This window comes from Dermacentor variabilis, chromosome 5, assembly GCF_050947875.1.
Source record: "Dermacentor variabilis isolate Ectoservices chromosome 5, ASM5094787v1, whole genome shotgun sequence".
In the NCBI taxonomy this organism is placed as follows: Eukaryota; Metazoa; Arthropoda; class Arachnida; order Ixodida; family Ixodidae; genus Dermacentor; species Dermacentor variabilis.
Window position 1 is genome coordinate 60,444,135 of NC_134572.1, and position 27,786 is coordinate 60,471,920.

The 27,786-nt window shown below is 43.7% G+C and overlaps 1 protein-coding gene across 1 annotated transcript in view; it reads left to right on the forward strand.

Moving 5' to 3' along the window:
• Nucleotides 1-804: 804 nt before the first annotated feature.
• Nucleotides 805-27,786, forward strand: part of LOC142582648 (glycine receptor subunit alphaZ1-like) — a 183,011-nt gene continuing 156,029 nt past the window's right edge. The window contains exon 1 of the mRNA XM_075692569.1: nt 805-902. Within this exon, the coding sequence (XP_075548684.1) occupies nt 826-902 (77 nt within the window). The 5' untranslated portion in view covers nt 805-825. The remainder of the gene's footprint in view (nt 903-27,786) is intronic.

The window sequence follows — 27,786 nt, forward strand, 5'->3', positions numbered from 1 at the left end:
CGCAGCAACAGCCATTTATTTCGCGCCAGGGCATACTTTTGGCGCCAATTTTTCTACGAAAATTGCAGCGGCCTATTCCGGGAACCTGTGTCTCACTCTAGCGTTTCCTTTCAGGTATATGAAACAGAAGACAAGGCTGCGATGAAAAGCAAGCCCTTAAACAGCTTAAGTGTTTTGTGCACCTATTCGCCCGATTTGATTTCCACCTAAAAAGAAAGCGTTTGTGCCTTCGTTTTACTGGAGCTTTGGAGATCGCAATTACGACGAAATCAGCACGCACGGGCAGGTGTAGCGTTTGCCATTCGCCGAGACTGATTTCAACTTGGCGGGTACCCGCGATTTTTCCTCCGTTAATATCGAAATTACGACCATACTGAATAATTCTTGTTAAAAAAGAAAGCTTTCAACAGGAAATTCAGCGAATACCTTGAAGACAAAAGAAGAGCCAGAAGGAAGAGGCTGCATTTGCGCTACAACCTAAAAGAGGCTGCTGCTTAGTGAATAGCCGGCGCATCAGAGCGGCGCTTGAGTCGCCCACAGTCGGTCGCTTTTCACCCTTCTCCCCCCCCACTCCCCCCTTTTCGCGCGCGTTTCCTCCGTTACCCTCCCCACACGGCACCCGTGCTCTCTCCGCGTGGATGGGGGAAGAGCGGGGACAGCCGGTGTTTGGGGCGCGTAGTCGGAGCCACGGGTTGTACGAGGCGCCCGCGCGCGGCGCCCCAACGGCAAAGTAGTGCCCTCCTCGACTCGGTCGCGCGCGCACACAGCAAGTGCTCCGGTGAGGCGGCTGATATGATCCCGGCGTCCGTGGCTCTCGGCCGAAGGATGTGCTCTCTGCTGCTCGCTGTCGGATGCGCCACGACTAGCGCCTGGTTCGCTCAGGCTGTCGACCACATCGACAAGTGAGTTGCGACTGTTGGGAGATCTTTGAGCCGCTTTCGTCCCGAGGGAACGCTGTTTGCCGAGGGATCCGGAGCCCAGATAGGAAAAGGTTGGAGGAAACTGGAGGAAACGTGAACGCTTCGAAGCCTGGTAACGAATTGCATGAATAAAAGGTAGTAAGGATTGGGCGGGTGCCACTTACTTTGACGATCTTTAGCTGTCATCTCGCTGAAAACGACCGGTGGATCAATTCGTAAAAGAGGGATACATGGGGAACGAAGGAGTTTCGACGAGTAGCATGAACTGATTCCAGGGTTGCAGGACTTCCTTTTTGTGGAAAAGCAATGACAACAAGCGCTTTCGCCTTTTCTACATGCTCCCTCTTACGCTGGTTCGTTTCTCATATTCTCTTTAACATCGCGTATAAACTCATGTGCGAACTAACTGAGATGAACCATAAAGTAGAAGATAGAGTTCTTTTGAGAAAGTGGTTTTGTTGCCAATCATTTTTTAGTGCGTAAGATAAACAACAAATAGCGTGGTGACAACTGCTTCTCATTGTCATTTCGACATCTGAGTCGTTTTGCTTTTAGTGTGTTTCATCACTTTCCCTTTATTTATCTAGTCAAAACTAACAAGGAGGCCTGAATGCTGAATTAATATGGTGCCCCATCATATGCACGGAAAAGCAACGATGGGAACTAGTGTTTGTATTCAGATTTAGTTATTTACATTAATTGCTTTAAGATTGATCTTCTTTGCGTTCCTAGAAAACGCTGCCTGATGTGGTTGAGATACCTTCTGAATGTCGCGCCCTCCGCAACAAATGTTACAGGATACAAATTACTCGAAATGCTGAGGTGTGCAATGTTTCCAGGGTGCTAGACTTATTTTGGTGGTGAGTAAACCTTAGCTTCAACACTAGCTACTCGCGTGATTCGTGACGTTGTGAAGATCGAATACTCGAGACCAGACACAACATTCTATTTCAATGGCTTCCGAGTCAGTGCGGAATTGTGGGTAATGACAGCGGAGATGGAACTGGGCGCTCGGCTCATGAACAAGATCTGCGCGTACCTATAGCACTTAGGAGAACGGATGCAGCCCGGCCACTTCAGTCACTTGTTCGCCACATCACTGTTCGACATGGAATTCACCGGGTTTCACCAACAACCACTTACATTCACTCGACCGTCACTTAAGACTTCGCCAGCCACCAGAACTATCCCTTCGCGAGACAATTTTATTGTGTGGCACGTTGCTGGGCGCCACATTTACGTATGGTTATTTCTCCCTGATTGGAATGACGAACAGTGCCACGTGCATTTTGTTTACGCGTGGGACGAGACAACAGGGCACCTTTCGCGTTGCTACCCATCATTCGGCGCACAGCAGCAATGTACTCTTCGAGAGGGTCTCAGCCACTCGGATGACCAATCGCTGTAGGAAGATAGGATCCTGGCATATTCGCCTGATAACTCTTGCATGCACAGGGCCTCAAAAGCCCTCTGGCACCTCTGGAACGTGACCGGAGTGTACCAACGGTGATAAATGTCGGCGAACATTATAAAAGACAAAAAATAATAATGAGGAGGTTAACTCTTCTGCGATTTTGAACACAATCACAAATGAGTGATCCTCCTTAGTATCATTTTATGTATTGCTCTTGCTATCTATTTTTTCACGTTCTATTTCCTTGTGTGGAGAGTAGCCACATTGCACGGCCTTGATTAGGCACGAAGCCTTCTCTTCTGCCTCGTTTCTCTCTTTCTCTCTTCGCTCTCTCGATTTATTTAGTGCGTTTCCATATTTTTGTACAACAAGTACTTTGTAGTCCTGCATTTCTGCAAGCCATAAACACCTGCGAATATAGTGCAGTCACTTGAAAGTGTCATCTTCGTGCTGTATGTCACCCACCGGGGGGAGGGGGGGGGTCAAATTCAGCTTTTTCGGCACATTAAATCATTATAGTTGATCAGCCCTGTTGAAATTCCGTAGAATAATAATTAGATTTATTGGTTCCTACACAAATATTAGTATAGAAAGCGACGTTCATCTGAAAAGAGCTGAGACACATGCGATATTTAGTTCAAGTAGGTTCTAAGCCATTGGTACAAATAGAAAAATATGCCACAACAAAAACTATTCGAATTCAAGTATCAGTAGGCACTGATTCTGGCTGCATATATTTATATTGATATATATATTTATATTTATATATTTGATGACTACTTCACGCACTGGTAAATGCGCTTTTGAGCTGTGTGTGGCTTGAGTTGGGTTATGAAAATATGTGTACAGAATACCATGTCCCTTACAAACACAATGATTTGCCAGGGACACGTCATAGCTAAGTTTCTAAGGCGAGGTGTTCCTCGAAAAATAAGTTTTGGTAATAGGGAAGGTAACCTAATTAAACTAGGAGTGTTTGTGCGAAATTCGGCTGCTCAGGGCCGTGTCTCCGGATGATTTACTTCATTTCTGAGTCTTCTCTTACTATTTGTTGCGTCAAGTGGTCGATGTCAGTGATAATAGAGGCATAAGTTTAGTAATAAAGGCCAATGACTAAGCGCCACAAGAACAAAAAACGAAAGGAGTCATCTGGCACTGTACAAATTTGCACACTGTAGCTTAAGAAGTTATTTCAAATTTAAGAGTTTCTTTTCCGAGCCAGACTTGAGGAGTTTTTTTCCGCATAAGATAGACTACTTAAAGGGCCCCTCACCAGGCCCCACAGCAAATTTTGGTTATACGCTGGAAGTTGTTACGTGTCCTCTAAGGAGCATTCTGCTGCAAAAAATATTTTCATGTCGGCTCATTAACAGCCGAGATAGAAGTATTTCAGTGCCGAAAATCCTTGATTTCAGCAGGCGGGCTCCACTGTCAAGCAAGACGCTCTCTCCACTCGCTCTCTCTAGCTTCCGCATGCGAAAGTCCTTCCCTGCGTTCTCCCATACCGGACCTCGAGTATCACGTGACGCATACGTCACAGGCCCCGCCTTCATTTTTTTTCTCCTCATTTGTTTTTTTTTTTTTCGCGCTACGCACTTTAGTTGACGGCGTCATGCCGGAGATGTGCGCAAACGATTTTGCGCGCTGTGCAGAAGAAAACATGACTAGCGGCATAATTCAGTGCGATATAACTACTGAGGCAGAACAAGCGGATCGCAGAGCATGATCACGGCGCTGGAACACGGTAGAAAATGGCATAGTTACGGTACCTGCACACGTGAGCGCACGACCATGGGAAGAAGCAGACGAAGCGCAAGTACATCTCTCTTGCTTCGGTGAAAATTAAAACAAAGAACACGCAGACGTTTCGTGTGGGAGTTTTATTACTTCTCTAAACTTCAATTCGTCAATTCAAGCAACAGACCGCACAGTTAGCAGATGTCTTGAATAATTCTCGGAGTCACGTGTCACCACGAGCGACGTCACACTGCGGACACCAGTACGTAGGCGCAGGAGCACGAGTACGTCATCCTCTGACTTTGAGAGCGGCGGCCGCGAGTAGAAGTGAAAACGTCGTTTGGTTTGAAATTTCAGATCTTTCCGCGGCGCGTAGCGTCGTAATACTTTGCTGACAAGATTGTTATCGCGCAATGCATGCTCTGCGCTTGTCAGCTCAAAATGGCCAGACCTAGTGAGGGGCCCTTTAAAAGTTTTTAGAGATAGAAACAGTTCCCTGGAAATCACTCCGTTCACAGTTACACGTATTTGTGGAAGTATAAGTAATATTTCTTACAGTTCATTCCCACGAATTGTGACATTTCCACCAGAACGTCAGAACACCGAAAGCCGCAAATGAATTAGCTGCGCTCAATATCGCTCGACACTGATAAGGTCTTAGACCACAGCAAAGTTAGTTATTTAGTTAGTTAGTTATTTACGCCATTTACGCGCCTTATACAGTATTGACGCTTTTCTTCGCTTGAGATGGCAGTCTACTATACGATCGACAATTCAGAGCTTGAATTTAGAAAAATGTTCGCTCGGAACTACTTCTTGCCACTGGAGAGCTGACTTCTCTAACAATATGCCATTGCCAAGATTCGCTAAAGTTTCTTCTTAGGAACAAATATCGCGTAAGAACTTTTTGTGATTATGGGCCCTGAAGTGCTGCTAGCGTTCGCAGTGAGATGTTCAACCAAAACACCGTTGTACTTGACAAATTGCGGTGTTTTTAGCCAGGAAATCTCAGTCAGGTGCATTTTCAGCAGTGTCTCGTCTTTTTGTTTCCTCAATTTCTTCACATATGAGAATCGAATAAGCAAGGCCAATTTGCCAGGTGAAAACTCACGGGCTAATATTACTCAGGAAAATCCGGGGCTGAACTCACAGTGCTTTTCTTTTGTTAGTGGGCTTTGTCTTGGCTGGTCACCGGTGTATAACAATATGTCCAACATCAGACATGGTTGGAATTTCCTCTTACAAATAACTTTAGCTGAAATGCTTTTTTTGTGAATACGTGCCTTGATTTTTTCTAGAGCACGTATATCCCCTGAAAAAGCAACATTATTTTGGTTTAATATAGGCACTCAACACGATCCATATTTGCACGATACATTGGCTTGGCGTAACGTAGAGATATCTCGGGACGTACGGAAGTATAGTTGATAACTGCCGTATTGCACTTTCCAAATCTTGTGCAAGAAATTTTGAGAAAGACTGTATTTATTGCACACACATTCAACTTTGCATATATATTTGCCATAACATTCCCCAGATTTTTACTGCATTTTATTTCGGAGGTATTTGCACTTCTGCCAGGGCAACGGGCTGAATTCTGCGCGCACCCGTAAAACACACTCATAATGCTTCGGAGCGCTTGAGTACGTAAATTATTGCAAAGACCGCAGTTAACCTACTAAACTTGAACTTTACCTCCAAGTAACACAAAACCGTGCCTCTTATTTTCACCAAATAGAAACTTTGAATAATGTAGAGTTTCCTCTGCACAACGGGACGCATTGTGCAAAATGGTCATATAACGCTTTCAAACGCTTGCTAAATCAATTTTTAACAAAAGCTACATTTAAAGAAGACGCATGTACCTTACCAAACTTATTTTCTGTGGTTTTCCTCCTACATTTAAAAGTTTGATATTGCTGACATTTGTAGTTAAGCCAGAGCTGTGTGCTATATCTTGTGCCGTTTAGGAAACCCAATCACGACGCTCTGGAATGCTTGATTACATAATTTATTTCTCCAGCCGTAATTAACCTTAACACTTTAAACTTTTTTTGCACAAACCCATAATATGCCTTTTATTTCACCAAATATAAATACGGAGTAACATATAGTCATATCGGACCACTGGGAAACACGGCGCAATAATTCTATATAACACTTCCGAACGCTTGCTGAAGCAGTTTTTTACTATGGTCGTATTTGATCCAACCACGTTTAGGTTCGCACATAAACTTGCCACAGCGTTCCCCCCCCCCCCCCCCCCCGTCGCTAAATTTGACCTCGGAAGGCATATGTAGTTATGCCAGGGATGCACGGTAAATTTTTATTCTGCTCGTAAAACACACTCATAACACTCTGGTGTTCTTGCATACATAATTTATTGTAAAGGCCGTACTAAACCCACACACACTGACTATTGCGCATGCGTTACTCATAACGTGTTCCATTTTTTCGCGAAATATAGAAAAGCTGCTTTATTTCGTTCACCGAGGGCACCGGAGAAGCACAACTACAAATCTCGTATAACGCAAAATTTTTCCAAAGCTTTGCACCTAATGTTCTCATTTTCACGTCTGTTACATCTTTGGACTGGGCAGCGGCAACACCATGACAGTAATAACAAGAACACGGTACGATGCAGAACACCCATGTTTATTTCTCACTCTAGAGCGGATAAAGAAGAAAAGAGAAGGTGAGTACGTACATGCGTATGTTGAAGGGTCGAGTGTGGTGTCAATCTCGGTTTTGCGGTAACTGAATTTTTCCTTGTTGTTTTGCAGATTTGTTTTAGCACTTTGGGAAACATTGGCGACAGCGGCAGTATGACCTCTGGAACGGCTGAATAAGTTTTTTTTTCGAAAGGCTGTAATTACCCAAGACAAATTAATCAATTATTATTAAGCAATCTTAACTTGCTTCCTATTTCAACGGAATATAAACACCGTGTCTCGCATATTGTTCACTGAGAAGTCCAGGGAAAAGAAACTACATGTCTCGTATAACGTATAAAGATTGGAAGAGGAGTATAGTCAGTCAATCCTTTCAAAGCATTAACTTCAGCTAAAAGCATTCGGTACACGTCACGCATAGAATAGCTCATATTTCCCCAGATATGAATTATCTGCTGTTCTTGGTCTTCCCAGATAAGCAGGGAAGCTTTGCAAGTGTTTCATATAACGTCTCATAATGGATTAAAAACGCATGTTTAGCAATTCTTGTTTAACCCCCTATTACCACACACACACTTCGAAGTTTGTATGCAAATCTCCCCGAGCATTCCGCACACATTGTAAAAATTTAAACTTCGTAACGAACAGAGTCATTTTTTAGAAATGTATGAAAATCCCCATATAACTTTTCCGAAATCCTCTAATCGCATGAACAGCTTCGCTGAAAAAATTATTTCGTCCATAATGCGATGCAGTGATTCGATAGTTGTCAAAATATAATGCGTAGTAAGCCTTAGAATGTTTCGCGCTGCATTTGTAGGCGCGAAGATTAGTAGATGCGAGCGAACAATCACCTTTCGAGAAGAATGAAAAGTGCAAGCAGCATTCGCCCGTGGAAGTTGTGTCTCTTGGTGGGAAGCAGAAAGACGGCGTTTCTTCCTTCTCTTACCTACCAGGTCTTAGCCACTGATCGATACTAAACCAGCCCTTTAGCTTCTTACTCCTGAATTTGTTTGGTTCTTCATAATGAAATACTTGGGCTACCCCATTAATAGGCGACTTGCTAAATCTGAAGAAAACAAGACGGCGTCAGCGCCATCCGATAAGCATGACAAGAAGCCGGGCGATAAAAGACTAGTGAAGACAACAAAGACACGCTCAAATATTACTAACATGCAAAGAAGAAGAATACCTAACTCAGCAACGCCCTCATAGCTGAGAAGGCGACGTGCTATAACATGAATGCGCGGACGCCATGTTTACTGAATCCACAAATATTCATCAGGCGTTAGTTATTCATGGCAGCTTCTGGCACGGTCGCTATTTCTGGCGCGGGTATTTTCGATTGCTCCAGCACTGGCGGAGTAGCTAAGAGGAAAAATCCTAGATTTTCTTTTTGTTGGTCGGAAGCCCGAGTTCTCGTCACACAATAAGAATTTTTCTTGCTTTCTAATTTTCTCGAAATGATTTATGGATTCATGCAATGGCACCGGCGGATACCGACATGACCTTAGGAGTGAGCCCACAACAGCTATCGCTGTAAAACTTTGAGATATGCGTGTACCCTGCACTCCAGTCCCGTAACTTATGCATGCATTGGAATAGTATAGATAAACTTTTCAAACTGCTGTTCAAACTACTGCCTTAGGTACGCCACTACACACCGGCACAATTTTTATCTATAAAGCCACTTTGGCTAAGAACTTGAATGCAAGGGGCACGACTCGATATATTGCATTTGACTAAAGCAGAAAAATAAGACTTCTTTTTGTAAAGCAAGGTGCAAGGTCTGTGTTTTATGCTTTATTAAATCTGTCTTCGGTGACACGTTAGCCGCAGCGGCTATCATGAGTTATAATAAATAAAAGTTAAACATCCTTTTGAAGCGGAAAAACAGTGTTTTTCCACTTCAGTGAAACACTGCAGAGGAAGTTTGTCTCGCCACTTTGTCCGACTAGTCTACAGTGCCGGCAACCCCTATTCATATACTAGTGCCCCAGAAATCTTTACCGCTCTTTCGGCTAATTATCCCGCGAACCTCACCCTGCGGCTCCAAAGCGAACTCCAAAAAGCACCAGAATTGATGGCATGTGATTCTATGTCTGAGGGAGATTTACAATAGCCCTTGATATTCTGTGCATAAAATTTGGTAAAGCTGCTACCACACTATCGAGGATAGTGTTTACGTACGCTTCACCAGATTGCCACCATCCATATCGAAATATTATTGCGATCAATGCATCTCCTGTAGCGGCGTCCAGAAGTAATTTTGTTGAGTTTCATAACTCTAACTTACTCTTCTTGTAACATCCTTGCTCCAAAGAGAATAGGTTTATTCAAAGGTAAGTATTATCCAAACTACTCGTCCGTCAAACTTGGAAGCGATAAAGTTAGTTTGAAATACTGACACCCTCACATGAAATCACGGCAAGAAAGACATTACACCAAGTACATTAAAACAATAAATGATGAAGATATGTTAATGTTACATAGAATACTGATTTGAACAAAGATATCTGTATCCTAGAAATGACAGTAGAGACTACACGTTATACAATGATATATTAATATATGAGCAGACGTGCATATAACAGTCGCTACATACGCGTATAAGTATTTTATAATAGGATCAGTAGGTTTCCATAAAAACAATACAGGTGTATTAAATACAATATATACAACATAAATAAAATATTTTTTAGACTTCATTTCAGGATGCATCTTCTGCGCCTAAAAACAAGGAACACCGGAAGAAGTGCAAAATTTTATCGTGTTGCTGGATAAGAACTTAGAACGAACCTTTTGTTCTTGTTTTGCATCGTGGCATTCTGTGGGAGAAATATGAGCATGACTTGTAGCTATTCGGTTATCGTTGTGGTTCAGTCGAGGTTCGGATGGACGGATACAACTTTACTGAACGTCAGCCAAGGCATAACGCGACCCGGGCTTAGGTCTGCCACGGGGGCTTAGTCAAAATTCATTCTCTTTCATGACGTTCATTTGGATGAGCACATTGGGCTCATATGTCTTGGGTCGAAGAAAGTGAAGCGCTTCTAGTTAGTTATCACGGCTATTAAGGATTTCTAATATAATCAATGAACATCTGAGAATTTTGGTTGCCAGCGAGCCTCTTAGAACTGGGCCTGACAGAGTCAGGCCGAGTTCTAACTCACCAATGAAAAATCCCGTACCAATGAAAAATGCCGTATGCTTATCCACTGTGCCATTTTATCTTCGATGCGACATCCCGCAAGGAATAGAAAAAAGTGCAGAAAGAAAACGCGTAACGCGATAGATGACTGGTGGATTTTTTGTGAAAGGTTGATTTTACCTAAACAAGCAAATGTACTCTTTTTACTTTAACTTATGTTAAAGGTGAATGCAAGAACTGTTATACCAGTAAAAACGTTATAGTAAGCGTAATCTGCACAACTAGTGGCAAAGCCAAGTAGCACTACTATCACTTCTTTCAGTTGTTGCTTGAACTACCGGTCCCTGACACAGTTTAACACAGTGCATTTGCAGAGTGTTTTTTTTAGGCTTTCAGGTTTTCGACTTACCGTCTGTTAACCCCACGATAATATCTATACAAAATTTGTACGCAACGACCTCCTTATGAAAACCTCAACACTCTTTAAAGGACACCTGCCTGTGCCGAACCTAATGGGCTTGCCAAAGCTGACTTGGGCAAAAATAGGTACTCGGCAGTTTCGCTAGCCACTCTGGTTTGGTTAATTTTGTTAGAGATTACTCGTTTTCGCGTCGTGCAACTGAGATCGTTTCTATGGCATTGGTAAGCGTTATAATGCATATATATAGAACCAAACGCACACCAGCTGCCATTGAACGCAGGCAGTCTCGATGCCCAGACGAATACTGAAACGATGCACCATTGGTAAATGTGCTACCTACACGTTCCAAGGCAATCTAGTAATAACGATGCCGTGTTAGTGCTCTTTCCGTGTGATCAACGTTGATGATTGAGGCACCCAGTAGTAAGGATGTGTGATCAAAGAGGAACGCGGGCAAGAACACTTGTATTCTCGACTCGGTCAGAGAGGAGTTCCGCATGTGTGCCTGCCGCGATACCGAGTATTCGGCTAATGATATCACGAATGCACCTGGTGGAATATATATATATATATATATATATATATATATATATATATATATATATATATATATATATATATATATATATATATTATGTGTGTGTGCGTGTGTTGTGCGCGTGCCTGATGCAATCGGGGAACTGACGATGCGCACTACTCTGGCACCATCTTGTAGCCATCCTCGCCGCAGAGCCCATCTTGTGCGGCACTACACTTTTCTTCTCACGCTTTCACCATACCCTCCTCCTCGCTTTCCTCCTCCTACTCTCTTCGCTCTATCGCATTTCACTCCGCGCTGCGCTGCCTCTGCGCTGCCTCTGCGCTGCCTCTGTGCTACACGGAGGGACTGCCTGGTTCGGCATGCCTGGTTCGAAATGATCTTTCGCTCACAAGACGACCGGCGGCGGACACCGACACTGGATTTTCTGTGACACGGGGTCCTTAACTCTATCGTTATTACTAGAGGTGGATCAAACTGTTGTGAGCCACCATAGACAAGTACGAATGTTGTGTTAGGTGTAGTGCCGAGTCTCAGGCATTGCAGGAGCAATAGGCTTTGCAAAACGTAAGCAAATGTGATCGACGTTTGATTGATGGTTATTAAAAATTGTATAAATTGAGATGAACTGCACCAAATTTCAGACTATTTCTGTCTGTTGCCCGTAATTTCTCTCGCAAGGTATGCCAAACCTATACATTACAACGACACTCTAATCAACATTGCATTTTACTTATCCTCCCAGTTTTGTGGCCATATCAGACCACGATGTACTTTGATAATTGGCGCGCTTTTGTTCCACTCTTGGGTGTCAAAACATTCTTGTATCTCTGGCATATTTGCATGTTAGATTTTTCTGTGCCGTTCACTTTACATTCATATGCTCTGCGACATGGCAAAAAAGGAGCTTGTCTGATCGACTATCTGAACACGTAGGTGCTTGTATTGTTTGATCAAACTGTTTCGTAACTGTTAGGTGAGGGAAATGATAACAGAAGCTTACAGAATCTGAGAGTTCCTTCAGTAGTATGCACACTTCTATGCTATGATATAAAGTGAAGAATATTTGTACCTGAGTTGGTGTGTTCAACGCGACAACTGCTTAGCATTATGTATACATATATGTATATATATTGTTACGAAGAGGAAGTCCGCTGTAAACATTTATGTACAACTATATACAAAAGGTAAAATTAGTTGTCGCGCAGGCTGGTACAAAGGTCACAGCTCCAGGCGATAATCTACCACTTCTTCTTCGTCACCCTCTTGCGCCCACGATTCTGTCCAAATGCACCTTAACAAAACCCCTTGGGGGCTGGAGTGCCGTCCCGGCGTTTGTTATAATGGTCGAGGACTATAGATGAACAGTAGAGTTTCAAACGGGACTGGTGACTGCTCGGAGACAGTGATACACGGCGCCATGCGGTCGTATCGTCCGTGGCGTGCAGGTTCGGCTCGGCTTGCGGCTGGATATGGCGAAAACCGTAGTCTGGACGAGGGCTGTTCGAGAACGGCATCAGAGACCAGCGGTTGCGACAGTATCGGGCGACATAACCAACGCGGCGACGACTGAAGCAAATAGGTCAGTCATCCGGTGTTCGCCACTCTGCCATGTGACGAGAACCTCGAGGGACCCAATGATTTTGAGTATGCACGAGCGAAGGACTTTCGGTTGGCCGGGAACTAGCCGCGGTAAAAACTGACTGCAAGCCGACATTGGCGAGCTCTTGGCGCACAATAGCCTGAACAAGGGGAACCATAGGAGCGAATGTGTCGTTGACAGGTGGGTACTCTGCTGCGGGACGCACGGCTTCCAGTTCACGGCGCACGACCTTCGTCAGCTGATCTGAAGGCTGTTGCTGCCGCGAAGGAGAGTCCTGTCGCTCTTCACAAGACGACGTTGCAGCCGTGTTGGGAAGCCGTGCAAATGATTGATAGGTACGATGGCTTTTCACCTGCTCGAAACGCCTGCACTCCGCAATAATGTCATTACCTGAAGTACAGTTCTGACAAATGAGTAAATTGAATGCGGCATCGACGATACCTTTTAAGACAATCCCGACTTTTTCAGACCCCTGCGTTTCAGCGTCGGCCTCGTGGCAGACTGCCAGTACGTCTTGCATATAGGCAACGTAGCTGTCGGTGGACATCGGAACTCGTGATGCCAACTCTTTCTTGTCGACTACCTTCCGATCCAGTGGTTTCCCGAAATGGTTTCGCAGCTTCTACTCGCAAGTATGCCAGTCACGGAGTTCTTCGTGGTTATTAAACCATAGTCGGTCACTTCCAGCCAAGTAAAAGATTATGTTCATCAGCATCACTCAGGGATCTCATTTGTTGTGGCTGCTCATCCGCTCATACATCTCCAGCCAATCGTCGGCGTCGGCACTATTGGTTCCGCAGAAGGTTCCTGGGTCACGCGAATGCGTGAGCATGACAGTCGATGCAGTCGACGCAGGCGTTGCCGAACTAGGCACCGTCTCCTGCGATATCATTGAAGAACCAAAGCGGCGGCCACTGCGAAGCTCCGTTCAGAGTCGTTACCCCGCACCTTCACCAAATATTACGAACAGGAAGCCCGACAACTATTTGGATGGGGAAAAGTTGCCGGTAATCGCGCAGGCTGGTACAATGTTACAGCTCCAGAAGACAGTCTACCACTTTCTCTTCGTCTCTCTCTTGCGCGCATGACCCTGTTCAAATGCACCGCAATAATATTGTAGCATTATAATATTTGAGACTGCGATTATTGTGACCTCAGGCTACCATTTCATGTTTGGCGACAAGTGGAAGCGTCATTCGATTTGTTCTTCATTCATAACTGCTCTGGCAATCTAAGTTTATTGCAGTTCCTTCCTTCGCTCTTTCTAAACATTGATGTGGATTATACGTAACTATTTGCTATTTCGAATACTAAATTTAGTGTAAAATTCAACGAAGAGTGCCTGCCGGAGCTTGTCGCGAACCGAGAGGTTGCAGCGCAGCGCCAGGACCAGAGGACTAGCGTAGTAGGCTCTTAGAACAGACCAGCCCGGGCCGTGCTTGCGCCGCGAGCAAGCGCCGCCCAACTTTATTTTCCTTGCCTTTTTATTCGTCGACCGTGGGCGCGGACCTTTAGCCTACGCGCGAAGCGTCGTCCGCGGGCGCTAAAATCTATTTGTTGCAGAAGCTTGTTATCTGCACGCCTTTCAGTTTAAGGGACAATTTCGCGCATGCATACAAGTCACTTCGGAGCAACATTCGGCACTCCTTAAAGAAAGAAAAAAACAAAAAAGAAAATTGGCAGGTGTGAGGCGTCGCCTACACATGTGAAAATCCTATGCTGAGTGCACGTCGCGTACTAAGCAATAGTTTTTTGTTCCTGCTACTGTTGTTATCGCAGTTCTATTTTCGTTGCTAAATTTATGCATTAGGCGAGAACGGTGCGGTTTCCACATTTTCACGTGTTTGTCCTGCGTTTCTTATATTCAAAAGTGTTTATCCCATTCTATAAAATAAAAGTAAATAAATTGTGGCGTCTAACATCTCGAAGCTGCACAGTGGCTCATAGAGTGACAAATAGAGGGCTCCGCTTTAGTTTTGGCCACCTCAAGTTCTTTAGCGTCAACTAATTCTAAGTACACGAGCTTTTTTTTTTATTTCACCTTCTTAGAAATGCGGCTTTTGTGGTCAGGATATCGAACCCGCGACCGGCAGTGGTATGTCTTAGCCGCTGGACGGCAACGGCGGGTCACAAAGAACAAAAGAACAGCATGATGCCTCAGACGGTGCTGCTATCATGAAAGAACGACTGGCTTTTCCAGTTTCTTATATATCAGGTACTGGAAAAACAAGTCCAGATGTGAAACTTGTGGCGTAAGCGCACGAGGTGTGTTCCGAGAATCCATATAGCTTCTTTCCTTGCAAGGAAGGAAGACACCTGCTAAATCTGGAACAAAACACAACCAAATGCACAAGGTAATGTGTTCGTTAGTCAAGCCTTGAGCAAACAGGAAGACGCAGCTTGTTTAACTTCCTCTTGTGACTAGGGCAATTTCAGCAAAAGTAACAAAACAGGTCTGCGTCTGCGAAGCATGCGTCTTCAACAATACATAGCATGTGTAATCTACCAGGACTACACTGATGCAACCCTTTTGCATCAGCGAATGCGGCAGGGGGCGCTACTCATTCAGCGCTTGCAGAAACAATCAAGCGGTTTACACTTTTCTCCCTGTTGCTCACTTTAGACATTTTCTTCAAGTAGATTAATCAGCAATTTTTATTTGACGTAAATTTTAAGCACCTTTGTATGCATACACGTGATATATAGGAATCTAGAGCAAGTGACGTGAATAGGAATCAGTGAATAAGAAACTTATATAAGTATTTTTTTATTCCGAGCCTAAATTCGTAGGCAGCCCTTCATAGTAAAATGTTAAGCTGTGACATGCGCTCTCGCTTTATCATCACTTTTTCATTCAACGCACATGCTGTTCGAGAATTTTCAACAAATGCAGGTCAGAAGCGTTGTAAATGATCTGATAAGCGATGAAAACCGTATAATCTGTAATAAGAGCACTATAACCTTCTGCAGATTGTCTATATAAAAGTTGTACGTCTATTATGAAAAAAAAAAGCGTTGCTGCATTTCTTATGTTAAGGCAAGTCTTTGAATATTACTAACGGCGCGGCCAGCGCACGCTCTTTCTTTGTTTGTTTTTTACATCGCACGACGGCTAATTCACAAATAAATTGCTCGAGGATTTTTGTATTAACAGTTTACCGATAGCTGAATTGAGCACAGGGGGAAATAGAACACAATGCTGAAAATTATTTTTCTCACCACCTTGTGCGTAGCTTTGTCCCCACAAACGGAATTCAAGACAGCCATATACATATACACAAGGAGAAGTTAAGACATCTGCATATAAGGCTCGCAAAAATTTAGTGAATAACACAAAATGACTTGGCTGTATACGCTACGAGTGGGAAAGAAATACTTGCCTTCCACATATTTCTCACAATATTCTAAATGTATTACACATGTTTTACCAAACCAAAACCATGTAATGTGATTATAAAGCGTTCTTCTAAGGCACGGAACACCTGAAATTTACCGGCAGAGTTGCCTTGGTTCTCAACCTTTGCCTACTATCCTTCAGTCTGAGACAAGCTTCTACCAGACTTTCATCTCATATTACAGGTCCAACAATTTACAAGGATGTGTAGTGTGAGTAGTGCGTAATCATAGTGAGTAATCATCAAGCTCCATTGGTACCCAAAGCACCAAAGCTACAGTGACGTAATTCTTGTTGTTATATTTTCTGTGATGATTGAGAGAGAGAGAGAGAAAGCTGTTTTTATGGGTCACTGGGACGGGACATCCGCGCAGTGGGCGAAGGCTCAGTCCAGGGCCCGAGCGGCGATGTCAGTATAGTTTCAGCTCTGGCGATTAGCATTCGCTGATCTTCCCAACGCCGAGCTGGTCAGCAACATCTGTCACTGCTCGTGAGTTTCTTTTAAGTAACGAGGTCGGGCAGGCACGAGTCTGATGAAGTATTCAGGATGGCCATGTGGTGTGGTATAGGTTAGCTCGCTCTCTACAGAATGGACAAAGGGGTTGACAATGGGGAGGGTACATCACCTGGAGGAGTGTGAGGTGAAAATAGGTGTTGGCGTGGCGTTGCCTCCAGGCTTCTCTAGGCAAGAGTGCATCTGGAAGGGTAAGTGCTCGCAGCTGAGGTTCTATGCAGAAACGCCCGAGTTTCGCATAGATAGGGATCTGCGCGAGCTATGGCGACGCCCTCAGATGGATGATCTAACGATATCAAGACATAAAAGTCAACCTTCGGTACGCCTCCAATTTCATTGGCTAATCTAGATAGATTCAATCTTCGATTATCACCCCTTGGGCGTTTTACTTCATGGGAAGCCGAAAAAGAAGCAGTCCCGTGGTCATTCCGTTGGTGTCTGCTTTCACTTGTTTATCGTTCTACCTGGTGGTATACCCCGTTCAAGTAAGTTATAGACAATAGTGTTTCGTGATGTATTTTTATTGAGCGTTTTGTGGTATTTCATAAGCATTTCAAAATGTGCAAGATGTGAACTGAACGTGCTTTAATATAATTTACGATTTATTACGTTTGGGGATGTACCGTAAGATAGCGGGGAATAGCGAGATTATGTCTGAATGAGGAAACACGTCGGTGATGCGCCCTACACCGGTGGGGAAAGCGGCTTACACCGAGTGCGCATTTAGATAGCAGCACAGTGTGTGCGTGGGTGCGTGCGCGTGTGCGTGTGTGTGTGCGCGTGCGTTTGTGTGCATGAACAATATATATATATATATATATACGAACGTATGTAGAAAGAAAACGCATACACAACCAGTCAAAATATTTTGTAAAGAACGTTAACGAACCCTCTGCACTTGTACATATCAGAATTCTGTCTGCCTCGCTACTTCCATCATCATAATCCTAAGATTAAGGATAGTAAAAATCATAATAACAATAACCATACCACAATAAAATACGATCACCAATTATACACCCCTTGTAATAGAAAAAAATGCTAATCACATTAACGTCCCTGATAATCTCTGAAAGAAGGATGAGCCTCCATTTTGTTTTTGCGATTTGAAAGCTAATCTGAGATACCTCGTTAGCAGCTACAAACTTTGCATTGTTAGCAACCACCTATTTGTCGTAACTTATATGGTAAGTAAGTGCACTTTACTAATTAGCAAGAAAATGAGACGACAACCTATTTATAGTTGTCCATCGTTTCCGACAATCCGATTTGTGAAAAATCTCATTTTCACCTTGAGTGCTTCCTTTGCAGGAACTTTCGGCAGCCTTCGCAGAAACAGCCGGTATGCACCTAAAAGGCTATTTGTGCCAGCAAATTTCCGCAATTATCTATGCTGAGTACAATGTCACATCGATTGGCTGCTTGGGTGTAGCCCAAGTCCGGGCAAGTTAGTGCAGAGAAGAGAGCGCTACGGCGAAATGCCACAGGAGTTGCGGCAGGTCTGCGAGGGCAGTCGGGGGTACGTACTCGTCACTCTGAGGACCTGCCGACGGCTCGGAGGCCACAACGATGAAAAACGGGCATGAACTAACGTCGATAACACGGAACAAATTCACCACAGTCAAGACCACATAGCAGCTATCACCGTAATAAAACTACTGCACTAATGTAATTATTTCTATATATAGGCCAATAACCTTATATGAATTTTGATTCCTTATGCGTCTCCCGCAACATATCATTCTAATTTTCTTGATACAATGCCTAGCAGGAAGTACACACATTACATGCACCAGTTAACATCGGTATATATGCAAGTAGTGATCATTATATTTTTAGATAACAACTACACGTGCTTAAGTTTAATCCACTAAGGATCAATGAAGTGTCCCTTTGTAGGTTCTGTGCTACACGAGACATTTGGTGAACGCACGTGGTGTACGCCATATATACATAATATCGCCGTTATGCGTCCGTAAGAACAAGCGATCTACCTCCTTGTACACATGTCCAATTTGCGCAAGTGTTTCTGGGGGCTCTCTGAGAACGCTTGTTGTGTTTGCCCAGCTGCGCGGCCATCGAGAAAACTTAAGGAGCCTTCCGATATTCTGGACTGTGCTCTGTAAAGTATGAACACAATTTCTGTTTACGTTGATCCAGAGTCGTTTGATCACTCTGCTTCATCACTGCAAGATTCTTCAGCCTGCGTATGTGGACAGGACGTTAAAGCACTTATTACGTTGCGTGTTGTTTCCTCCTTTTTATGGTAAGTTTCGATTACGCAGACGACAGCGAATGGATTACTCAAGGTAGTATGACAATCTTTTGATTTATCAACGACTGTACAGCATGAAAGGGAACATTACGCGGGATAGGAAATTATGCTGTTCTAAACCCGCGTACCGAATGAATCATATTCTTGTCAAGAATTATATCTTAGTTTAGGTGCTAAATTTAAACAGCATTCAATTTTTCTTGATTACAAAGAAGGTGCCAAATAAAACAACAGACGAAGTAAGGAGACACGAGGCAACCACGTAGGCGCTGCGTGGTTGCGCCTACGTGGTTGTCTCGTGTCTCATTACTTCGTCTGTTGTTTTATTTGGCGCCTTCTTTGTAATCATGCATAACCAACTCGCCCACCAGCACGTGCTCAGCAACTTTTCTTAGTACGTGAGAGGGTGAGGTAAATCCTGAAAGATTTTCATCGCTGTGACATCAAACGGGGCTCACCAAATGAGACGTCAAAAATAACAGGAGGCCCTGGCGAGAACCGTTAACGTTGCAAAAGTTAACGCGACGGAACATGTCGTACAACTTTTTTTTTTACGTTCTACGTGTTTTTTCTACATCAACAAACCTTTAGTATAAGCGCCAAAATTTGCAGATAAAAAGTCTGTCAAAAGACCTCCGTAATAAATTGTGTAAGAGACATATAACTTTCTTACGGTGACGAGCAATCAACAATCCTTGACCACGCGCATGCCAACGTTTATCTATTGCTTTTTTTTATCAGTTCATGCTTTTTAGCGCGCTAAATCATCCTCGGCTGAAATTCTATGCTGCATTAGGCTTATGAAAGAACCTGAAACGTTGTTTCTATTTTCGTTGCCAAATAACTTTTCCTCGCACGGGACGCAGCTGTGGCAGTGTTTTCTTTCTTCCAGATTCTACTTGGCGGGTTCTATGCCAGATGCGCACGCCACGAGCTTATGGCAGCACACTGTTGATGCGGCCAGCCCTGACTTCAAGGCCATTTTCAAGGGGATGCTTGGTGCTGGCTGCAACGCAGCTTGGCCACGATGGGGGTGTCGCTTAGAACGAGGGGTTTCGCACGGGTGCGGCTAATGGACTGGAATGACCTTCCTTTCTGCCCGGAGGGAGACCTGCGTTCGCGGGTAGCAACGGCACGAACGTCGATGACGGACGAAGAGTGGATGCTGGCGGACATGTCAGCTGTCAGATGGATGGCATTTCTCTGCGGAATCGAATCATTCGGCTTCAGCATAACTCCTTAGCGCAAACGCAAATATATGCAGTCACGGAGCGTGTACCCGCATTGCGAGCGGTACAAGTGGGCGTCGTTTGCCGTCTGTCCACATTTTGTGTCGACATATATGCACGCTGATGTGCTGTTGTCTCAACGCTGTTTCAGATGGCGTGCACACGTTTTTTACCCACTGCGGTGGGTATGCCGCCCTCGATTAACGAGCCGTATTTTCTGTCCCGCGCTTACTTTGAAGCCTCCTCTAATGCTTATGGAGCGTAAAATACATATTCAAATATCAAACATAAAAACAATATTTTGAGTCTTTGTGCAGAATATGAGTTTAGAATTAGAGCATAGTTAGTATTGTTTAAAAAAATACCTTATTCGCAAACGGTTCAATTTTAATAAGCTTAAGTCAATATTGTATTAGCAAATTTAATTGCGCCAAACAATTCCTTTGATCGAGCAGGAGCGGGGAGACGTGCGTTCTATTTAACTAATTCTACCGCTATCTACTCCAGACATTGCAAGGAGGACATTGGAAATATAATGCGCAGATTTTTTTTCTACGCGCAATCTAATGTCAAAGTACCGACGGCGTGCAAGCGTTCGAACATCTTTCTGTATTTAGATCTCGTGCTTAAGTGGGACGTCGCATCACTTGCTATTTGTATATTTTTCAGTTTTATCGCTACTTCCTTTCGATAAGTTTTCATAATTACCAGCCCATGAGCTTATATAGAGGTAAAAAAGCAGGACGCACGTACTAGCAACTTATCCGCCTTATCACCAAGCTAAATGGAAAATAATCTTGATGGAGCACAAATAGGCTTCTACTTAGTTCTGAAGGAATAAATCGTGCTTTAAAAGTCTGACATTAATCCTAAGTTGCGAGTCTGCAGAAGGTTGAAATCGGCCTTGAGAAAAATAGCCATTTAAAAGCCAGACCCAGAATCCCTTGATGATGGAACTACGTTAGCCTTTGTGCAAAAACCGCACAACTATTGAAATGATGTGTAGGGTACACGATTCGAAAAGCTGTAGTAGTGCTTATCTATTTTAGTTCATTTGGGCGTATACCGAAGGCAAAGCGAAATGTTGGAAGCGTTGGAAAAGTAGCCGTGGGACGAATAAAAAAGGAGATATTGTTTCGGAAATTAAATTTTCTTGATTCACTAATGTCACAAGCCAGATCCTTCGAAACATCTCCTTTCCCTAATTGAATATTTTGTCAGTCCTTTCCAAATGGATTCTTGAACCGTAGCAAGAAAAAGAAAGGGAAGAAACATGTTCGGAAAACCCATGAACTACTGCATAAGGCCCACACTCCTATGAAAAATACGTGACTTTGACACCAGCGTCTTTTTATTTTTCTTATTGGTGGTGTCTATAATGTAAAATGACTATGTGGAAGTACATTACCCCGCGAAACTACGTTATCCATAGCAGAAACGACGAACATTTAGTTAGCATTGATGTCTCTGCCCACTTAAAAAGCCACTCCGCAGTTTCTAGCATTTTGAAAGCGTTTCTTGGTGTGTCTGCCCATACGACCTCGCATGAGATTTCTTTTCGAATTATTAATATATATTAGGTCAACACAAATCATATAAATACAACTACTAGGGACACATAAATTGACCAAGAATAAGAACGTGACGCGAGTCGCTGCTATGCCTAAGAATATTGTAAGAGGCTGGGAAAGCCCGAAATTATATGACAAGGTATCAACGTATATTATGGGAAACATATTTTATGCTACCTTATAGAAAATCTTAATTATGAAAGACGAAGACATATCGTTGTCGCACAGAAATATTTGTTCGAACACTTGAGATATTATTTTCAGAGCACAAATAGATATTCACTGACTCTGAGCTTCCGCTGATTATATATATATATATATATATATATATATATATATATATACATATATATATATATATATATATGGTAAGCAAAGAGCCCGAAATTACGTTTATAACGGTCTGAGTTTTCCCTGGTGAACTCCTGGGAATGATCACGTCGAAGAGTAAAGAATGAAACATCTGCTCGTCTAGCGATATCGCTGGACTGCGGGCGCATCTATTTCGCGCCTAAATATTTAATATATGACGTGAAAGCTAAGAATAATTTACATATCTTGTCAACCTCCAGGAAGAGAATATATGTTTTGAACGTCGCCTTTGTCATTCTCAGTAGTGTACCTATATCAGTTCCTTCCTGTGAACTTTTGCAGTAGAAAGCTTTTTTTTTTGTAAAAAGTCATCCGTATCCAGAAAGGGATATTTTATTTATTAGCGACGCAGCCTGTGCCTTTTCGGCTTACAATGAAAGTAGAAATTTGTTTTTTAGAGGTAGAAATCGATCACTTTTGAAGTTGAATTCATAAAAAACTCCGCTTCAAAGTCGATCGCTGCGTCTTCATTAAATCCGTTCATGCGGAACGAGATATTCGACTTGGCCATAGTGAGATTCGGCAATAATATAAAAAATATTTCTTTTGTCAATTTAAGGAAACTTGTTAAAACCGCATCGCAGAGCCAGGGAAGCACGATGTACTCAGAGACCATTTAAACTTAACTTTGCGAATGAGTTCCTGGGTGAAGCATTATTTAAAGTTTCTTGCAAAATATGAAGGCATGATATTTTATTTGTGAGATTCCATGTTGATGCGGCTTCAGAGAGAGAGAGAGAGAAAATTAAAGGAACTGTTTTGGTGACGGATTCTCCCTACACCACCGCGTCCACCGCAGATCTGATTACCAGATCTGCGGTATGCCCATGTGTCGGTTTTATATTGCTTCCTGCATTCGTGCCAGTGGACAGCGCACATGGCACGTCAACAAAGTATACTTCTGCATGAATTATGAGTGCGACACAGGCACTTACTATACGAGTGCGAAAAATCCTGCATTTTTTACACTTCATCCGTGGAATGCTGAGCACGTCAAGAGGCAGCCGGCATTAGCTCAACGCATTCGATGCCGACTTTATACTGTGCGACTATGTTTCCTCAAGTATTCAGCACGTCTTCATAAAAACATCACAAGCCGCGAACCTACTGAACATGAAACAGCAGGTGCTGTTCTTTGTTTAGAACTCAAAGAACAGTATCCTGCTTTTAGGCATGGATCAACTCAAGTACTTGGGATACGTTTACGCCAATGACGTATATGTAAATGTAGTTACTATGTACTTCACTTTTTCGTAGCGAGGTCATTGCGATAGATCTGGATGTCGGTGTGCTATCGTCTCGAGATATAGATTATGAGATTACCTAACGACGAAAGCAAAATTGACACGTATGCATAGTTACTGACCAGACGACAAAAACAATGTTGCGAACACCGGCAAACGCATCACGATGACGTCGTCGCAGCGGCTCAATAGCAAAACAAAAACACGGGTGCGATACTGCGTAAATAAGTGAACTTCGTAGCTATTTATTCGTACTCAAATGAAACAGGATTAAGGAAAACATGATATACCAAACTGGTCAAATTTGCCACAGAATCTGGCCGAAGCACCCCTGTAACAGGTATCTGGATTTTTTTATGGATTTCCTGAAAACTAAAGCGTTATAACGTAATGAAACTGTATATGAAATCTACTCGTTCTACTTCACTGCCAGGAAAACAAAACGTCGTTTCATAGGCTGTAAATTCTTGACTTTCTACCGTTGCTTCAAATTTTGCTGATATCATCAGTGTTTCCTACACTAGCGCTCCTATGTTTGTTTTGTAAGGAGCGCTTTATATAGGGTACGGCTCGCTGCACACGAAAAAGAAATTCTTGTGCCGTGGAAATATTGTATTCTTTTGTTCATTTCATGGCTTTTGTAAAACTGCAGCAATCACGAAAACCGTTGTTTCCTCGGGCAGTGGTCGGCAGGTTATAAAACCTTGTTGCAGCTTCTCACAAAGGGTTTATATTTAGCGTCGGCGCAACAGTGCCAATCGTCTTCGTCCGTCGATGCAGCCACCACGCACACAGCTTAAAAAAAATCATAGCACGGTTTATGTCTCGATATTTTTTATTTACATATTTGTCGCACTTCTTCGCAGCGCCAAGAAAACTGTGTAGTCCTACAGGAACGGGATGTTGTTGCAACGTACCTCAGCTTTTTTAAGCTGGTACCAGGCCTAACTGGAAGCGATGGCGTACGGGAGTGCAAGTTCAAATAACTCGATGCCACTGGTATTCTTAATCAAACTCTTATTCTCATTGAGACACTACCTATTCCAATCATGCGTGGGGAGATAAATATTTTGTGGAAACTGAAAACGGTAGTTCGTCACCGCTTACACGGTTCAGAAGTTTTGGAAGAAGGCCTAGCCCATTGCTTCCAAAATCAAGAAGGGGCTGAGACGTGGAGTAACACAGTGTGGTATAATGGTTATGAACAGGGAAAAGGTGCCTCGGAAAGGCTGGCGAACGTTTCGATAGGAGGACCTATCTCCGTCCAAGATAAGTCTTTCTTATCCGGGTTTATAACTATATATGCTTAGACGACAACGGATTAGAAAAACTCAGACGGGAGCCATGGCCGTAGTACCTACCCAATCCAACGTCTTCTTCCTATTCTGCCTAAATTTACTGGCCGTCCAAGAAGCAGTGATCATCTCCAGGCGATGCTGTACTTGAACGGGCTTTTTAAGTACTGTTCCGCCTTGCGTTTTGATAGAATAAGCCCGCACCACTCCATCGGGGCCGGGATATACTCGAGCTAGTGGCCAAGGACATCGATATGTTCTGTCGTCTTCTATTAAAACGACGTCATTGATTTTTCACACTTTGGTTAGATCTTTGCGGGTACTGATGAGGAGATCGGGTACTGGTCGAGATTTTTTCCACCTCTTCTATCGTTTCCACAGGTGATCGATAAGCTTCTGACGACACCGGGCATCTCGGATATCTCTTCGAGTATCCTGTGGTCAGTTCGAGGTGCTGCAGGAAGAAGGGTCAGGAATTGTGAGGATCAAATTCCCAACCAAAGGGAGGGCTGGACATACTGAGAGCGGTTCTCCTCTTCTTGTTAAAATGCATAAGTTAAAATGCGGGGGTCGGACGTAGCCTTCCATTTGTAGGCGTAGAGCACTCAACTCTTCGACTCCGTCTTCTCCTCTGAGTTGAGTCCTGATGCATTGTGAAACTTTGGTTGATCTGCGCTGAGCGACTTTAGCGCACGACTCTGTCAAGGTCGCTTCCAGCTCCTTCAGTCTTTCAGCATCCCATGAAATTCGAAAATAGTGTAACATTTGCCAAAGAAACTTGGAAATCGCAGTAACGTGCCAGACAATGCTAATGCGATGGAATAACTCGAACTGTGTTTTTAGTAACGGGCGCCTCATGTACGCCTAGACCAAAGCTAGAAGCTGCATGGATGACTATGTATAATATTCCAAGCAGTAGTCTTTGGTGTTGCAGTGCATTTACAGGACTGCTGATGAAATGATTGTTAATCCTCCTAGTCATTCTTCTTTGTCGTCAATGTTGGTAGTTATGGCTTTTGGTAAAAGTCGAAAACTGAGCAATGGTTGAAGCAGATCGTCTATTAGGTTTGTCCCGTTTTTCAACGATTCTCCAGCGACACGTTTCATTTTGTATGCAATGACGGGTCGAACACAAGTCGAAGTTTTGCCATCGGAGAGCCTTCTTGCATAATTTCGCGATGTCATGCAACAGAGTCTGCCATGGAGCTTCTTTCGCGCAAAACTTTGGCATGCTGCAACTGCAAGTATTGCCTTGTGCTGTCATATTTCTTTATCAGACTATCATGCTGAGAAAACCTTTTCTTTACCTTTTGAAGACGATTTACAGCTGTATCGCGGTTGTACCCCAAAAGCTGTTTTCGGTCGTCTTTCCACGGCAGGGCCACCGTGTATCTGCCGCTAGGCTCATTGACCGCCTCCTTGAACTGTAATATTTACTTATAAAAGGGACCTTCCCTCGGGACAGTTATGTTATTGGTCTCTATTTTACAGAAGTAATAAATAATCTCGACTGTAGATTTCTCTGTAGTATCTACTCGTAAGGTGCTGATCAGACAAAAAACTTTTTGACAGATTGGTGTTTGGATTGTCCAGCCGAACACTGTCGATCGCGATAAGGTCTGGAACGTCTGGGCAGCGAATCAGTTCACCTTTTAGGACTTACCATAGGCACTCGTTACCAATTATCGAGCCAATAAGAGAGCCCGGGGTATCCTCAAAAACTAAGTGATCGTTCGCCAGTAGTTTACCTTCAGATCTCAAAGCTTGTACAAACGTTTTGTCCACCGCCGGCACAGCTACATCATGGCAGATGACAAGGACGATGACAGACTCTATGCTGAAAATGACGTTGTTATACCGATTTCTAATTGGCACCTATACCACATTAAGCTTTTCAGATACTCATGAGCAAGTACTTCTAAAAGTGTTTAGCACTAGTGGTGTCTAGCTATCGTTCTCATGATCTGGGGCGCCTCGACAACGTGGATGCGCCCAGCCCAGCGCAGCCAATCAGAACTTCAACAGCAGACGAAGGGGACATGTCCACTAGGTGAACTCTTTCAGAATACCTCCCGTGGAGAAAACTGCCTCAGAGGCTGGCGCACAGGGACTGTCAGATGACTGACCGAAAAGCGCAACTTCATTTTTCTCGTTTGAAACTGAGAATAACGCCGTGAGCTAGAGCCTGTTGAAGGATATCGATGAGCATCCCTCAGAATGTTAGAGATGACACGTTAAGTGTACCCAGACAGCGGATATTTCGCTGTTTCTCGTCATATAACTATCGAAGACCGGTCATGTTGTTGGCCGAATTTACATTCGGAAGGTGTCACAGTGCCGTCAAATGGGACTGAATGATCCTCGTTTGATCATCGAACCTTTCCTTCAACAGCACGATGGTGTCTGCGTAGCACGATTCAGATGTGGGCAAACCAGCTATTGCTGTTGCTGCGTTACCAGCCAGGAAACGTTTGAGGTAAAAAAGTTTAGCGGAAGGCGTCAAATTGACGTTGAGGTGAATGACGTTTTGCGATTGTGCCCAAAAGCCTTTCCGCTGATTTATGTCCCCATTCAACGTTGAGATATGCGGTTGTCACATTCCTGGTGGGGGATACTACGCCTTGTGCACTCGACGCTTAGGATTGCATGCATTTTGCTCGTTCTATCTGGTGGATTCGGCAGCTAAGCTCAGCAAGCGTGCCAATTGCTTGAACGCTATATTCGGCTACAACAGTAGATTCCTGTTGCAGCTGTTTGATTGGTACACATTTCTTGAACTGGGCGTTAATCTGCGAAAGCTTGTCGCTGCTCGCGGACAGACGATCTTGAACAGCTTAGAGTTTCGCGATGTCTACGTTGGAAGAATCGTGCAAGACTAGGGCTTCCGAAAGGATCTTAGTGCTGAGAGGCCGTTGTGCAGATCGCTTTCTTTTCAGTAGATCAATCTGAATAGCGCCGAAGCTGGCTGATGTCCTTGCACCTGCGCCGATCTTCACATCCACGATATGCCGATTCCTCACCGCCCGCCACACGCAAACGAGAGTAACGTCCGGTCAGGCGTGGGTAGAACAGGATGCGGGTTTTTGACACGGGAAATAGATGCTTAATCGGCAATGCGGGGTTTGAAAACCTAAGACGGGAGCCATGGCGTAGCGCGGATGTACTGCTTGGTTTGGTTTTCGTTTTATGATGGTGTATACACACTGTGGGGAATTGGCCATGAGTTTTATAGTATTAGGAAATTTCAGTATTCCAACGTTTTCTACCTTTTCTGCCTATACTTACTCGCCGCGTTTATTTACATTCAGTACTTTTAGAACCTTTTACCGCAGCATGTGGCTTATGTACGGCAGTCAAGATTGCTACATTTAATTTAATCGAGGAATCCTATCCGCATGGTGAGCACGCTAACAAAGCGTTGGACATGTGTACAGGG